This window comes from Nomascus leucogenys, chromosome X, assembly GCF_006542625.1.
Source record: "Nomascus leucogenys isolate Asia chromosome X, Asia_NLE_v1, whole genome shotgun sequence".
Classification (NCBI taxonomy): domain Eukaryota; kingdom Metazoa; phylum Chordata; class Mammalia; order Primates; family Hylobatidae; genus Nomascus; species Nomascus leucogenys.
Window position 1 is genome coordinate 115,570,991 of NC_044406.1, and position 16,875 is coordinate 115,587,865.

Below are 16,875 nucleotides of genomic sequence, written 5' to 3' on the forward strand. Positions count from 1 at the left end.
AGACCTCCTTTACTGTGCCTCCAGACCTGTGCCCACAGACCTCCTTTTCTCCTCCCTGCCCCCAACAGGAGAAACTTGTGACAGACACCTACTCCCCAGTGATGATGACCAAGGCAGTGAAGAACAGCAAGGAGCAGGCCCTCCTCAAGGCCAGCCACGTAAGTCCACGTTCAGGCAGACATGGCCTTTTGGGAGTATCCAGCCTAATGAGTTAGAAAGGAAAGGCCTCCAGAAGAGCCTGAAGAAGACCCTCAATGAAACAAAGAAGCAAGCTGGGCGCGGTGGCTCACGCCTGTAATCCTAGCACTTTGGGAGGCCAAGGTGAGAGGATTGCTTGAGCTCAGGAGTCCGAGACCAGCCTGGCCAACATGGTGAAGCCCCGTCTCTACTAAAAATACAAAAATTAGCCAGGCGTGGTGGCGGTCACCTGTAGTCCCAGCTACTCAGGAGGCTGAGGCATGAGAATTGCTTGAACCTGGGAAGTAGAGGTTGCAATGAGCTGAGATCGTGCCACTACACTCCAGCTTGGGCGAGACTAGGTAAAAAAAAAAAAAAAAAAAAAAAAAAAAAAAAGAAGAAGAAGGAAAGAAAGAAAGAAAAAGAGAAGGAAAGAAAGAAAGAAAGAAGCAGACACCAAATTATTCCTGGGTGCCCACATGCACCACATATCCTTGCCCCCAATATAGTACAGTGGTTTAGAGCACGGGCTCTAGAGCTAGGGTGCCTTGAGTTCAAACCCCAGCTCCACCCAATTCCTAACTAGGTGACCTTGACCAAGTCATTTTACCTCTCTGGGCCTCAGTTACCCCATCTGTAAAATGAGGATCATAACAGTAATCTTACAGCATATGGTTGTTGTGAGAATTCAATGAATATGTATATTGCTCTGAGCACTGCCTAGCACATTCTAAGTGTTAAATAAGTGTTAGCTATAATGATTTCCTCACACTGGCAAGAGGATGGCTCAATTTTTAAAAAAGAATTCTTGTTAAAATTAAGATAAACCACCTCATTTAAAAAAAAAAACTTTGTCTTATAGGAAATTTTAAACACACACAAAGATAGAGAAAATAGCCTCATAATCTCCAGTGTCCCTTCATCCAGCTTCAACAATCCTTGATTCATGGCCATTCTTGTTTTGTCTATAACCCCATGTTCATTACCACCACCACCACCCCCTGTGCTGCTGGATTCTTTTAAAAGTAAATCCTAGATAGCGTGTCATTTCTGCCGTCAACACAGAACTCTTTCAAAAACAGGAACACATTATGATCATATATAAACACTAACAAGAATTCTTTGACATCAAATAGCCAGTGTTTTTAAAGCTCCACATCCTGGAGCAGCTATCTGATCTCCATCATCTTGGAGCCTGTGGCTGCAACCAGACCTCAGCCGGCTCCTCTGTTTCCCTGCTTTCCCAACTCCAGGTGCGGGACGCTGTGGCTGTGATCCGGTACTTGGTCTGGCTGGAGAAGAACGTGCCCAAAGGCACAGTGGACGAGTTCTCGGGGGCAGAGCTCGTGAACAAGTTCCGAGGGTGAAGAGCCACGGCCGCCCTTTTTGGCTGACTGTCTTTTAGTGTGGCAGGGGGGGCAGGGAGGGGGAATTTGTCCCCTTACTTAGCAGAAAGGAAGATCCTCCTCATATGTGTGCTGGCTTGGGGAGGGCTCTGGAGAACAAGGAGTGACAGGTTCTTGGGTGGTCGGGGAGTTGAGTAGGGGGCGTTGGATGATATTTCCCGCCCCGCTGAAAGCAGGACAACTCGAAGGGCCACAACCCAATAGCGTCCCCTAGTGTCTGCTTCAGGCACAGTCTGAATCTCCCTGGGGGGTGCTGTGGCTCAGACCAGGTCAGCCCCTGGACCACTTGAGAATACCAGGTAGGGAGGAGGATTCCCGAAGGCATGCTTGGCCCAGGTCAGGGCTTGATTGTAGGTTTAAGGTACAGGATGCTCTTCCAGGACTGGGGGAGATTTCAGATACAGAAAGCTGGGTTTCTTCATTCCTATCCATAAAATGGAGGTGGAGAGGAAATAATTGGTGTCTACAGTGTGTCCTCTGATCTTCCTCTATAAATGACAGGTCAGGGCTTGGGGAGATGGAACCAGGAGGTGAGGGCTGGGAGAGCCAAATCGTGTCCGGTTGAGAGGTAGAGGCAGCCATGACCTTCATTGGATTTGATTAGATATCCCAGGCCAGCCTAGTCCAGGGGCCCATTCATTGACCATGCCTTGCCTTGCACTTTCCAGAGAAGAACAGTTCTCCTCCGGACCCAGTTTTGAAACCATCTCTGCTAGTGGTCTGAATGCTGCCCTGGCCCACTATAGGTACTTGAGGAAAAAGAATTTTCTAGGGCCCTGTTGGGGGATCCTGTTGTGTGTGTAGAGGAACAGAGTGAGGGGAGGGGGATGTTCTGGGACCTGAGTCCACGTTGAAGGTCCGAGGCCCTTAGCCCTGTGGGGGCTGGGAGAGGAGCTCAGTGTGGAGTAGGGAGTTGCCTTGTAATGAAAAGGCCTGAGTGCTGGAGGCTGGGGGACCTGGAAGGAAGACACCAGTGCCATTGGATGCTTTTCCCTGGCTTCCCGTGTGTTGCTTATGTTAGCTAATGCTTAAAGCTCACAAGCTCACATGGAGAGAGGTCTGTTCACTCAGCCTGAACCAACCAAGGTGGGCCCAAGATACAGGCTAGCCAGGTGTTTGGCCCTATAGAAAACAAACCCCTAAGAAAAGCTGACCAGCTGCCTCTGCCTGGCATGCGCACAGCAGGGAGAGGTCAATGCCCTCCAAGGGAGTGCCTGACATGTCCCAGAATTCCCTCTCCTGGTGTCCCCTGGTGTCTTCCACGCCTTCGGCTGCCTTGCCCCAGCCCCTCCTACCCACTCGGGCTAGAGTGGCAGGGTGGGTGCTCCTCGGCTTTACCACCTCTTGCTCTGCAGCCCCACCCTGGAGGTATCCTCCCTTCCTGCGCTCTGCTTCTTCTCAGGGCCCTCTGCTCTCGGAGGCAGCAGGAAGTTAGAGACAAAGGGCCGGAGGGAGCATCTGGGTAGAGGCCCCGCTCTTTGCTGCTTTACCGTGCATCCTCATGCAAGCCCCTTGGCCTCCATAGGCCTGTTTCTCCTTATGGAAAAGGAGACAGCTGAGCTGGGGAGTCTCTAGGGCTCTCCCAGCTCTCACATTCTGGGCTTCACCCTCTCTCTCCTCCTTGGGGACCAGGGCCTGGCTCAGCCAGGTGCAGGATTAACAGACGTGTGCCGAGGACAGCAGCAACGGAAGCTGAGTTCTCTTCCAGGGCCCTTTGGGATAGAATGACTTCCTCCAGAGGGACTGGCCTGGAAGTCCAGGCCCCAGAGGTCCTCCCACCAAGGCCTCCCACGTGACCCAGTGCAGGGTTAGGCTGCCCCTCTCAGCATTCTCTCCCCTTCTCAGCCCGACCAAGGAGCTGAACCGCAAGCTGTCCTCAGATGAGATGTACCTGCTGGACTCTGGGGGGCAGTACTGGTATGTACCCCTCACCTCACCCTAGCCTGGATGTCTCTGCTCAGACCTCCTGAGCCTGCCAAGAGTCAGCCAAAGCTTTCCCTTCCTGGGCCACGGATTCTTCGTCTGAGAAAGGAGAGACCTGGAATGAGCCCCGAACATCCTTCCCATTTTCACACATGGGGGTCCCTGCACAGTGGGAAATACACACGGGCTAGAATAGTGGCAGGACCCAGGCAGCACCTCTGTGGGAATTAGGAAAAGACTCCCTTTGCTCAAGTTACTGTTTTTTGTGGGTTGTTTGTTTGTTTGTTTTTTGACAGACTCTCACTCTGTCGCCCAGGTTTGGAGTGCAGTGGCACGATCTTGGCTCACTGCAACCTCTGCATCCCGGGTTCAAGTGATTCTCCTGCCTCAGCCTCCCAAGTAGCTGGGATTACAGGTGTCCACCACCATGACCGGCTATATATATATATATGTATATATACATATATATATATACATATGTATATATACATATATATATATACATATATATATATATGTATATATACATATATATATACATATGTATATATACATATATATATATACATATGTATATATATACATATGTATATATACATATGTATATATATACATATATATATATACGTATATATATTAGTAGAGATGGAGTTTCACCATGTTGGCCAGGCTGGTCTCAAACTCCTGACCTCAGGTGATCCACCTGTCCCAGCCTCCCAAGGTGCTGGGATTACAGACATGAGCCACCATGCCCAGCCTCAAGTAAAATGTTTTCTAAGTCCACGTATTATTACACAGTCTGAACAACTATACTCAATGTCCCTGCCTGGCTACACAAACACATATACCCTACTCTCATCCACTCGTGCACACCCTGGACACCCCCACACCACCAATGTCATGAAGACTTCTCAGCCCCCTCTTCCCCATGGCACTGTTCAGGGTGAAGGTGGGGGCAGATGAGAGAAGCAACCCTTTCGATGGGCTACCTTTGTACAGTGTACAACCTGAATGCTCAGGCATGACAGCCGTGCAGAATAGGCTAACCCGGCCAGGCGTGGTGGCTCACACCTGTAATCCCAGCACTTTGGGAGGCTGAGGCGAGCAGATCACCTGAGGTCAGGAGCTTGAGACCAGCCTGGGCAACATAGTGAAACCCCATCTCTACTAAAAATACAAAACTTTTCCGGTTGTGGTGGAGCATGCTTCCCAAAGGAAGCTGAGACAGGAAAATCGCTTGAACCCGGGAGGCGGAGATTGCAGTGAGCGGAGATCGTGACACTGCACTCCAGTCTGAGCAGTAGAGTAAGACTGGAAAGAAAAAAAAGAAAGAAAGAAAGAAAGAAAGAAAGAAAGAAAGAAAGAAAGAAAGAAAGAAGAAAGAAAGAAAGAAAGAAAGAAAGAAGAAGAAAGAAAGGAGGGAGGGAGGGAGGGAAGGAGGAAGGAAAGAAGGAAGGAAGGAAGGAAGGAAGGAAGGAAGGAAGGAAGGAAGGAAAGAAAGAAAAGAATAGGCTAACCCCATTCCTTCCAAACGTGTGACCAATCATTCACACCAGAGTTGAGCTGAGCTGAGCTGACCTGAAAGATCTTCCCTTCTCATTGAGGAAGGAAGTGTGGGAAGCGTGGGGTGGGACAAAAGAAGGGCCATACTGAACTCACGGAGGAGCAAGGAGTAGTTTCAAATGGTTTCCCAGCCTCTATCCTGTGGAAATGGCGAATGTGCTAACGACAGAGGCTCTTTGCTTGTTCTTAGCACAGCTCTAGGGGATCCAGAGTAGCAGGGGCTCAGCTTAGCAGCCTTTGCTGGTTAGGAGTTCGATGCTGTGTGTACTTGAGATGGCCAATGAGCAAAAGGGAAGTGAATTTGTGGGGGCGTTGCTGGAATGGGGTGTGCTCAGAGTAGGGTGAGGCCGGGGAAATAGTCACCTCACTTCCTCTTCTTTCCTTCTGAAGAAGAAGGTCACCACACCCCAAGACCCAAGGAGGAGCCCCAGGGCCCTGGGACCATTTCTCCCCTCTCCCTCACCAAGGCATGATCACAGGGGCCATCCTGTGGCAACTGCTGCAGCTGGGAGTTGGGAGTCAGACCTTGGGACTGAGGCTTCACCTAACTGGAACTCAGCAAATCACTGGGTCAGATCCGTGTTTGCCACGGAGAGGACTGTGTGGAGAGGCAGTGCTTGCTCTAGGCCTGGCTTCACTGAGGTTCAGAGAGGGAAACAGCCGCATGGCCTCAATGGCCTCTTCTGTGAAGTGGGTATAATGAGGCCTCCTCTGCCATTCTTCCCAGGGAGCAGCAAAAGTGTCCTATAAATGGTCAATAACTATCTGAATATGAGAGTGTTATGATAACATTGTCTCTCTGGACCTCAGTTTTCCCAGCTGTAAAAAGAGGACAATCCCCTTTCTGCCTCCCAGGAAGCCTGGAAGAAGCCTTGCTTTCATAACCAGCCAGACCCCAGGAAACCCAGATCAACAGAACAGCCAAAATGAGTGGGATGGGAAAGGAGTGTGTAGGGTGGGGAGTCACACTTGTCAGACAACTTAGTAACTTTTAACTTGATAGCTTTGCAGAGGCCTTTCACACATAGGTGCTGAAGAGGGGCTTTTGATTATGGTAGCTGTCTTCTTCCTTTCGCTGTCCACCCATCCCATCCCAGCCCTGCCACTTGTGCAAAGCACACAGAAAGCACATGGCCCCAGTCCCTGGCCCCAGTCCCTAGCCCCAGGCATTTGGCAGAGCAGGACATGTTGGTTTTCCTTCTCCACAGGGACGGGACCACAGACATCACCAGAACAGTCCACTGGGGCACCCCCTCTGCCTTCCAGAAGGTAAGCATGGGCCCAGATTTCCCCTCGCCACCCTCCCCCAAGGGGGCACCCAAGCAATCAAGATCCCTTCCATTTCAGAGGCTAAAGCTGAAGCTCAGAGAGGTTAAGTAATTTGCCCAAGGTGACACCATTGGTGCCGGAAAACCCGGTGCTCCCTGCTGCCTCCCCAGGGATATTTCAGGCCACTGACAAGGCCTCAGCCCAAGCTGAGCCTCATCCTATTCTGGTAAATCAGTGCACAAATTTTTTTTATTGTTGCCTGTGTGCCTGGCCCCTGTACTCAGCAGAAAGGAGAAAGAAAGTCATCCCAAGTGGAGGAAAACGGCACAAGTGAAGCCTCCGCGGTGGAAAGGAGCCAGAGGTGTTCAGGAAACAGCGAGGGCTGGCCAGCTGGGGCAGAGGCGAGGGTATTGTCTCTGTGCACCAGAGGGCCCTGGGGGTGGAGTAGCGAGCTGCCGTCATGCTGCATGCAGCAGGCCGGCTATGGGGCAGACATTGTGCTGGAAACACAGAGAGGGGAACAAAATGCTGTCCAGGTCTCCAGGAGCTCACAGTTTAGCGGCGGAGTCTGCTGCCTCTGGCTGTCCTGCACAAAGTGACAAGCCTGTGCGTGTGTGTGGTGACGGAGATTGACCACATCGCCTCTGGAAGTGACCAGAAGAGGCCACTGTCAGCTCACCTCCCTCCCCTGACAGAGGAAGGCTAAGCTGCCAAGTCAGCAAACCTCAACCCTCATGAAAGGCCTTAAGAAAACTCAGCAGCCGTCACAACCACAGGAATGAGAGCACTAAACTTCCGTGAAGCATGCGCGCTGTTGGCAGCACCTTCTGTACATTAGTCTACCCACCTCTCCCAACAACCTTAGGAGCTAGGTCCTGTTATCTTCCCATCGCAGATAAGGAAACTGAGGCACACAGCAATTAAAGTCGCCTGCCAAAGGTCTCAGAGTGAGTGGATGAGTCAAGATTCAGCCCAGGGAGTCACAGCCTCGTTTCACCACCACCAAGTGTCTCCTGCACATATTGTAATGATCCTCATAGACCAGCCAGAGGGAAGCACGTGATGGAGCCCCAGCTTTGGGAAGGCCCTCCTCAGCCTCTGTTAGCCATCTTGCAGAACCCGGGCAGCCACACATGACGACGCAACTCACCCCACCCTGCCCACACACACCCAGGCCTGGGTCCTGCACCTCGTATCCATAGGCCAAGCAGCTGGAAACTCCCCTGGCTCCTCCTCCCGTCCTCCACATCACCTCTTCCTCTCCCCATCAGGAGGCGTACACCCGTGTGCTGATAGGAAATATTGACCTGTCCAGGCTCATCTTTCCCGCTGCTACATCAGGTGGGTTTCAGAAACCGGGCTGGACACAGCCTCAGGCCCCGATTTCACAGGACTCAGACCATTACCCTGGGAGGCTGGTGGGGCAAGGATTTTGTCATCATCCCATCCCTTATGTAGATGAGAAAATCCAGCCTAGAGAGAGAAAGTGACTTGCCCAAGGTCACACAGAAGGTTAGCAGGAGACCCAGGCCTTGAACCCAAGTTTCCTGCCTCTTAATCTAACACTGTTGCTCAGAGGTGGGAGAGATCAGTGGGCCATAGCAGTTATGGGAGGATTCTTAGAGGAATTAGGTGTCAAAGTGCAAAGCCCTGACAGATGGGGAGAAAGGACAGTAGAGGCATCAATCCAGGTAATGGATACAATGTATGGTAAGCTGGAGATAGTGATGGGCTGGTCTGGCTAGGGAACCACTAACTCCATCCATCAGCCCTTCTCCATCCCAACCCAACATCACTGCATTAGTGCATGCTTAGCGGCCTCTCAGGGGCCCCTCTTCTTAGGCACCACTCTGATAGTGGAGCAGGAAGGGGCAAGGTGGACAGTCTTCGGTAAAGCCATCTGACTGGGGTCAATCTCTCTTCCCTTCCAGGGCGAATGGTGGAGGCCTTTGCGCGCAGAGCCTTGTGGGATGCTGGTCTCAATTACGGTCACGGGACAGGCCACGGCATTGGCAACTTCCTGTGTGTGCATGAGTGTAGGTGTCTCCTCAGCACTCCCCAGGCCCCCCCCCTTTTATTATACCCTCTATGAAGGTAGAGCATTTCACAGGTATGGAAATGACAAAGACCCACAAAGATGCCATGATCTACCCAAGGTTACCCAGCTCCACAGGGTAACGCCAGTCCTGCTGGCTGCTTGGCATTCAAGAGGGCACCAGAAAGAGGGTCAAGGCCTAGTGGCTAACTTGTATAGACCCCACAGAAATAAAAGCCAGAGCCAGCTGCATGTGGTGACTCACACCTGTAGTCCCACTGCTTTGGGAGGCCAAGGTGGGAGGATCACTTGAGGCCAGGAGTTTGAGATCAGCCTGGGAAACACAGCAAGACCCTGTCTCTACAAAAGAAATGTTTTAAGTATCCAGGTATGGTGGCATGTGCCTGTAGTCCCAGCTACTCGGGAGGCTGAGGTGGGAGGATCCCAGGAGGTCAAGGCTGCAGTGAGCCATGATGGCGCCACTGCACTCCAGCCTAGGCAACACAGCAAGACCCCTCTCAATACCTAAATAAATAATAAAAGCCAGAGCCAATCTGATGTGTGCCAGGCCCAGGCAGATAATGATGTAATGGACCTGTGCTCATAGAGATGCTCTGGGATCCTCACTTATCTGCTCTTCCTTGGAAGCTGCTCACTTCCAAGCTGGTGAGTATAGGAGAACTGATACCATGTTTATGTCTTCCTTTCTAGGGCCAGTGGGATTCCAGTCCAACAACATCGCCATGGCCAAGGGCATGTTCACTTCCATTGGTATGGCCCGCAGGCCCCTCTACCTCACCACTCCATCCCAGGACAGGGCTAGCCCAGGACTGCAGTCTAGAGTGTACCAGACTTCAGAGGAGCACAGCAGGCACTAGTACAGCTTGGGACTCACCTCCCCATTCCCACCACTACACCCAGCCCCAAAATGGCTTGTCCCACCTTAATTCCAGCTCCCCTCAGCCCAGACCCTCTTTTTGCTCTTGGGAGTTGGTTCCCAGCTGCATATTCAAACGAGATCAGGCGCATTCAGGGTGGTATGGCCTTAGACTCAGCGGTATATCCAGACTCTGGAGTTGCCAAATGCTGGAGTAACAGGACAGTGGCATCCAGGGAGATGGGAGTACCTTCAGGACTCAAGTGGTTTTTAGGGCTTCCCTGCTGGACTACAGGGAAGAGAGGGTGAGTCAGAGATGCCCCTGTGGGGGATCTGAGGCCTGAGAGGGATGAGTTGCCTCTGCTTAGCCAACAAGCATCTAACCAGTTGTGGGGCTGCCAGAGTCAACAGCCAGGGAACAGCCAGGCAGCCAGTCCCTCCAGCCACTCATCAGTAGGTACAGGAAGCCTGAGCTTGGGCCCTCTCCCAGCTTAATGCCACCAGCATCTCTGTGTCTCCCAGAACCTGGTTACTATAAGGATGGAGAATTTGGGATTCGTCTCGAAGACGTGGCTCTCGTGGTAGAAGCAAAGACCAAGGTAAACCGCCACCAGGATGGGCTGGAGGTGTGGGCAGCATGTCAGTGACTTTGGGCTGCATGGGAGGAAAGGGGAGAGGAAGATCAAAAGAGAAGGGCATTTAGTGTGCAGGCATGAATTTATTTGGTGTCTTCCTTAGGAATTCCATAAGTCAGGCTTTTCAAACTCGCTTGCACATTTGAATCACCCAGAGAGCTTTCTGGTGCTTTAAATGCCCGTGCCCAGGCCCCATTCCAGACCAAGTGAATCAGTATCCCTGCCCCATATCATTGGTTCTCAATGCACATAATAATCGCCAGGGGAGCTTGTTAGAAGTAAAGATTCTGTATAATAGCAGCCAACAAGATAAAATACCTAGATGTAAACTTAAAAAGGCTTACATGGAGAAACTCTCTACTAAGGGACATAAAAAAGATTTAAGTAAATGGTGCTCTCTGGAGAGAAGCCTCAATATTATGAAGATATCATTTTTCTCTAAATTAATCTATAAATTCAAGACAACCTCAATTCCAGTGCTAACTGGATACTTTTGTAACTTCACAAAATGATAGTAAAGTTTATTTGTAAAAATAAACATGTGAAGATAGCTAGGAAAATTCTGAAAAAGAAGAGCAGGGCCAGGTGCAGTGCCTCATGCCTGTAATCCCAGCACTCTGGGAGGCCAAGGCAGGAGGATCACTTGAGCTCAGGAGTTTGAGACCAGCCTGGGCAACATGGCGAGACCCCATCTCTACAAAAAATACAAAAAAAATTAGCTGGACGTGGTGTCGTGCACCTGCAGTCCCAGCTACTCGGGAGGCTGAAGTGGGAGGAAGGTCTGAGCCTAGGGAGGTTGAGGCTGCAGTGAGCCGTGATCACGCCACTGCACTCTAGCCTCGGTGACAGAGCAAAACCCAATCTAAAAAAAAAAGCAATAAGAAAAGCCAGTCCTCTCAAATTTGAACACAAACTACCATAACTAAAACAGTATGACACTGGAGATGAAATAGACAGCTGTAACAATGAAACAGAACAATTAGTCCAGAAATAAACCCTCTTATTCCCATAAACAACATGGGAATTTAGTTTACAAGAAAGCTGATTTTGCAAAACAGTAAGAAAAAATGATTATTCAGCAAATGGACAGGGGGAATAAATGGCTAATCATTTGGGGGGATTAAACTGAATAACCTCCAAAATAAAATTCCAGATGGACCAAAGTTTTAAGGTGAGCAATGAGACCACAAAAGATGTAGAGGAAAGCCTATATCAATTCATTTATAATCTCAGGGTGGAAAAGAGTCTTTCTGTGAAAGACCAGAAGCCATGAAGGAAAAGATTAATAACTCTGACTAAATAGAAAATGGAAACAATGTTTATGGAAACAATGCCATAAACAAAGCCAAGAGACGTGTGACAAATATCTCTTGGCTTTGTTTATGGCATTGTGAGAGGGTGAGTTTTATTTTACCATGAGCTTTTACAAATCCATAAGACAAAAATAGACAAAACAGGAAAAAATAGGGCAAAGGACATGAAAAGGCAATTCACTAAAATTAACACCAAATGGTCCACATGCATGTGGAAAGATGCTCAAGTTCATCCTTAAAGAAATACAAGGCCAGGCGCGATGGCTTACGCCTGTAATCCCAGCACTTTGGAAGGCCGAGGGGGGTGGATCACCTGAGGTCAGGAGTTCGAGACCAGCCTGACCAACATGGAGAAACCCCGTATCTACTAAAAATACAAAATTAGCCGGGTGCGGTGGTGCATGCCTGTAATCCCAGCTACTCAGGGGACTGAGGCAGGAGAATCACTTGAACCTGGGAGGCAGAGGTTGCGGTGAGCCAAGATCATGCCATTGTACTCCAACCTGGGCAATGAGAGCAAAACTCTGTCTCAAGAAAAAAAAAATACAAATCAGGGCCAGGTGTGGTGGCTCACACCTGTAATTCCAACACTTTGGGAGGCAGAGGCCAGCGGATCACTTGAGGTCAGGTGTTCAAGACCAGCCTGGCCAACATGGTGAAGCACCATTTCTACTAAAAATACAAAAATTAGCCAGGCGTGGTAGTGCGTGCCTGTAATCTCAGCTATTCAGGAGGCTGAGGCAAGAGAATTGCTTGAACCTGGGAGATGGAGGTTGCAGTGAGCCGAGATCACACCACTGCACTCCAGCCTGGGCGACAGAGGGAGAATCTGTCCCTAAAAAAAGAAGAAGAAGAAAAAGAAAAGAGAAGGGGAAAAAAAAGTCTCTTTCTTGCTCAGTTTCCTTCCTGAGAACATTTCAGGCACACACAGCATATGTATCTATCTATGTATATATTTTGAAAATTCAAACCAAACGGATTCTACCGTACATACTTTTCTGCACCCTCCTTCCCTGCCCCACTGCCCCTTACTTAATAATAAACCTAGGAGAGTGCTCTACAATAGCGCAGGGAGATCTATCTCATTCTTTTTAAGGGTTGTGGAAGAGCCTATAATACGTGGATGTCCCATGATTTATTTAACCAACCGTGGATATTGAGGCTGTTTCCAAATTTTTACTATATTTGCCATCAATGCTACAAATCAACCTTACTGTATAAACATCTTGGTGAGCTTTTGGGACTATATCCAGAAGGTACATATCTGGCGTAGGGATTTCCGAGACAAAAAGTGCAAGCATTTTTAATAGGTAATTTGATAGATATTGTCAAACTGCCCTCCAGGAAGGTTGCACCGATTGTGCTTTCTCCAACAGTGTGTGAGAGTGCCCATTTCCTCACATACTCGCTAGCACTGAGAATCATCAAAGTCACTAATTTTTCCAATCTGATAGGTGAAACATGGTATTCTATTGTTGTTTTGACTTGTATTTCTTTTTTCTTTCTTTTTTCTTTTCTTTTTTTTTTTTTGACGGAGTCTCCCTCTTTCTCCCAGGCTGGAGTGCAGTGGCAAGATCTTGGCTCACCGCAACCTCCGCCTCCCGAGTTCAAGTGATTCTCTTGCCTCAGCCTCTTGAGTAGCTGGGATTACAGGTGCACACCACCACGACTGGCTAATTTTTGTATTTTTAGTAGAAACAGGGTTTCACCATGTTGGCCAGGCTGGTCTTGAACTCCTGACCTCAGGTGATCCACCTGCCTCGGCCTCCCGAAGTTCTGGATTACAGGCATGAGCCACCACACCCAGCCTTGTATTTCTTTAATGATGAACTTGAGCATCTTTCCACATGTATGTGGACCATTTGGTGTTAATTTTAGTGAATTGCCTTTTCATGTCCTTTGCCCTATTTTTTCCTGTTTTGCCTATTTTTGTCTTATGGATTTGTAAAAGCTCATGGTAAATATGAAAATTCACCCTCTCTCTGTGATATGTGCTATATTTGTCACACGTCTCTTGGCTTTGTTTATGGCATTGTTTCCATAAACATTGTTTCCATTTTCTATTTAGTCAGAGTTATTAATCTTTTCCTTCATGGCTTCTGGTCTTGCACAGAAAGACTCTTTTCCACCCTGAGATTATAAATGAATTGATATAGGTTTTCCTCTACATCTTTTGTGGTTTCAGCCTCCTGAGTAGCTGGGACTACAGGCGCCCACCACCATGCCCAACTAATTTTTGTATTTTTAGTATAGAGTAGAGACAGGGTTTCACCATGTTGGTAATGATGGTCTTGAACTCCTGACCTCAAATGATCCACCCACCTCAGCCTCCCAAAGTGCTGGGATTACAGGCGTGAGCCATCCATTGTACCTGGCCTCTTTTTTTTTTTTTTTTTTAGAGACAGGGTCTCACTCTGTTGCCGAGGCTGGAGTGCAGTGGCACGATCACAGCCCACTGCAGCCTTGACCTCGTGGGCTCAGGTGATCCTCCCACCCTTCCACCTCAGCCTCCCAAATAACTAGGACTATAGGTGGACACTACCATGCTCAGCTAGTTTTTGTATTTTTTTGTAGAGACTGGTGTATTAGTCTGTTCTCACATTGCTATAAAGATACTACCCAAGACTGGGTAATTTTTAAAGGAAAGAGGTTTAATTGGTTCACAGTTCCACATGCCTGGGGAGGACTTGGGAAACTTACAATCATGGCAGAAGGCAAAGGGGAAGCAAGGATCTTGACATGGTGGCAGGAAAGAGAGAGCTAGCAAGAGCAGGGAAAACTGTCTTATAAAACCATCAGATCAGCTGAGCGTGGTGGGTCATGCCTGCAATCCCAGCATTTTGGGAAGCTGAGGTAGGCGGTTCACCAGAGCTTAGGAGTTCGAGACCAGCCTGGCCAACATGGTGAAACCACATCTCTACTAAAAATACAAAAATTATCTGGGTGTGGTGGTGCCCATCAATAATCCCAGCTACTTGGGAGGCTGAGGTAGAAGGATCACCTGAGCCCTGGAGGTAGAGGCTGCAGAGGGCCGTGATCGTGTCACTGCTCTCCAGCCTGGGTAACAGAGGGAGATCCTATCTCAAAAAAATTAAATAAAATAATTGAAATTTAGATTTCTGGGCCCTGCCCTAAGGATTCTGCCTCCAGTAGGTTTGGGAGGTGGGCCCTAGAATCTGCATATTTATCATGTTCCCTAACTGCTATTGATGTGCATACTTTGAAAAACACAAACCTAAGTCTAAATTTCCAGAATCAGGAGGGAAGCACCAAAGGTGGAGCACTAAGTGGCAGACAAGGGGCCTGGCCAAGAGAAGGGACTCTAGAAGGCTCAGGCCTAGCCAGGTGTCCAGAGTTGATGAGGCCCAGCTCCTTGTGTCCTCCGGGTGGAGTGCTCCCTCCTTCCCTTCAGCCCGGCTCCTCCTCCTCCCTCACTGTCCTGCTTACCCGCCTTCTCTTGTGGGCTCCCAGTACCCAGGGAGCTACCTGACCTTTGAAGTGGTATCATTTGTGCCCTATGACCGGAACCTCATCGATGTCAGCCTGCTGTCTCCCGAGCATGTGAGTGCCCCTCAGCATTGCCTTCTCCCTGACCCTGGGCCTTTCCTGCCTCTGCTACCTGCCACCACATCCTCTGTCCCTGCCCCTCCTCCAGGAGGGTCCATACTGGTGGCACCTGCAGACACACACTGGGGCATTCCTCCCCAGCTCATCAGAGACCCCAGTGCTTCTAGAACGTTCCAGTCAGACCAGCTTGCCCAACCCCAGGTAGTGAATAACTGGAGGAATCTGAGATTGGGCCTCTGAGCTCAGCCACTACAAGGCCTGGAACTATAAGTGATCCCTTCCATTATTTTGCCTCAGTCTCCTCTTTTGTAAGCTGAGGATAAGAACGCCTGCCCAGCTTACTCCCATTCCCGGGCCTGAAATCTACCCACCCCACTGCCCATGAACATCACCACAACATGAAACAGCCAATGAGGGGAACTGCCTCTGAAAAGCCCCGGAGAATTCCTGAAGCCTGATGATGGTGGGGGACCTGTGGCCATCTGGACTATGGTGACAGCTGGAGTACCACAGCAGGGGACTGGGCGTCACCAAGACTTCACCTCTTGGCAGCTTGGCTTGGAGAGGCTCTCACCCCTTCTATCCTTCACAGCTCCAGTACCTGAATCGCTACTACCAGACCATCCGGGAGAAGGTGGGTCCAGAGCTGCAGAGGCGCCAGCTGCTAGAGGAGTTCGAGTGGCTTCAACGGCACACAGAGGCCCTGGCCGCCAGGGCCCCAGACACCGCCTCCTGGGCCTCTGTGTTAGTGGCCTCCACTCTTGCCATCCTTGGCTGGAGTGTCTAGAGGCTCCAGACTCTCCTGTTAACCCTCCATCTAGATAGGGGGCTCCCTTGCTTAGCTCCCCTCACCCTGCACTGAACATACCCCAAGAGCCCCTGCTGGCCCATTGCCTGGAAACCTTTGCATTCATCCTCCTTCTCCAAGGCCAGGCCCCAGGAACACAGGGCTTCTTGGCCCCAGACGGCACCTCCCTGCACCCCGGGGTTGTATACCGCACCCTGGGCCCCTAACCCCAGGCCTCAAGATAGGAAAGCCAGCTAGTCTCTTCTCTCCTGTGATCTCAGTAGGCCTAACCTATAACCTAGCACAGACTGCTACAGCTGCTCCCCTCCCGCCAAACAAAACCCCAAGAGAGCAATGCCCCTACCACCCAAGGGTGCCATGGTCCCAGGAGAGCCCAAACCTATCACCACCTGTTGGGCATAGCCAGAGCTGTTCCCACCCGGCCAGGGCATGAAACATCAACCCCCCACATGTGAACCCATCATTCCTAAACCCTGGGTGGGCTCTATGCCAAGTAACAGCAGAGAGAGTTAAGCCATAGGAATTTGGCTGTGGAGTAAGAGGGAATGCGGCGAGGCACTCTGGAATATGACCCTGCCAGAGGTTGGAGAACAAACTTGGGCAGCCGGAACCCGTCACTATTCTAGACTTCCCTGGCATTCCAGGAGCACTTTGAACTTTCCAAAGTGCAGCCACAGCTACAATGCTGTTAAATCCTCCTGCGTTCTTGGATGCCCCTTCACCTTGTGTGGACAGTGTCTGGTTTCTCCATTTTACAGACAGGAAAACTGAGCTTCAGACAGGGGGTGGGCTTTGCCTAAGGACACACGCATTTGGTTGGGAGTTGATGGGGCCAGATGAGCCAGCACTCCAGCTCTTTTCACCCTTCAGCGCCATGCAGAGTCCCTGAGCCCACCTCCCAGCCCTCTCCTCATTCTCTGAGCCCACTGTGGTGAGAAGAATTTGCTCTGGCCAAATTGGCCGTTAGCCACCTGGGTCCACATCCTGCTAAGACGTTTAAAACAGCCTAACAAAGACACTTGCCTCTGGGTTTTGCATTGTGTCTGCTGTGTTGCCGGAGACTGCTGTCACCTGTGGCTTTTGTGGTGGGGGAGGAAGAAGAGAGGGTGAGGTGGGGGTGGGGACATGAGGCTCCTAGAAGCTCAGTGGGGGAGCACGTGGGCTTGAGAGTATGTGTGTGAGCATGCACGTGAGTATGTGTGCGCATGTGCACAGATGCACGTGCATACCACGCCCAACCAGCCAACCTCCAGCCTGTCTAAAAAGGTATTGTAACCTTGTGGAAGGGACAGAAAGGAGCCC

At 50.1% G+C, this 16,875-nt stretch overlaps 1 protein-coding gene across 1 annotated transcript in view; it reads left to right on the forward strand.

Moving 5' to 3' along the window:
• XPNPEP2 (X-prolyl aminopeptidase 2) overlaps positions 1 to 16,589 on the forward strand; it is a 30,990-nt gene extending 14,401 nt beyond the window's left edge. Inside the window, exons 11-21 of the mRNA XM_030806869.1 lie at positions 69 to 158; positions 1,431 to 1,540; positions 2,252 to 2,329; positions 3,429 to 3,500; positions 6,278 to 6,338; positions 7,610 to 7,679; positions 8,270 to 8,374; positions 9,085 to 9,144; positions 9,773 to 9,849; positions 14,670 to 14,759; positions 15,358 to 16,589. Of these exons, the coding sequence (XP_030662729.1) occupies positions 69 to 158; positions 1,431 to 1,540; positions 2,252 to 2,329; positions 3,429 to 3,500; positions 6,278 to 6,338; positions 7,610 to 7,679; positions 8,270 to 8,374; positions 9,085 to 9,144; positions 9,773 to 9,849; positions 14,670 to 14,759; positions 15,358 to 15,552 (1,008 nt within the window). The 3' untranslated portion in view covers positions 15,553 to 16,589. The remainder of the gene's footprint in view (positions 1 to 68; positions 159 to 1,430; positions 1,541 to 2,251; positions 2,330 to 3,428; positions 3,501 to 6,277; positions 6,339 to 7,609; positions 7,680 to 8,269; positions 8,375 to 9,084; positions 9,145 to 9,772; positions 9,850 to 14,669; positions 14,760 to 15,357) is intronic.
• Positions 16,590 to 16,875: the final 286 nt, after the last annotated feature.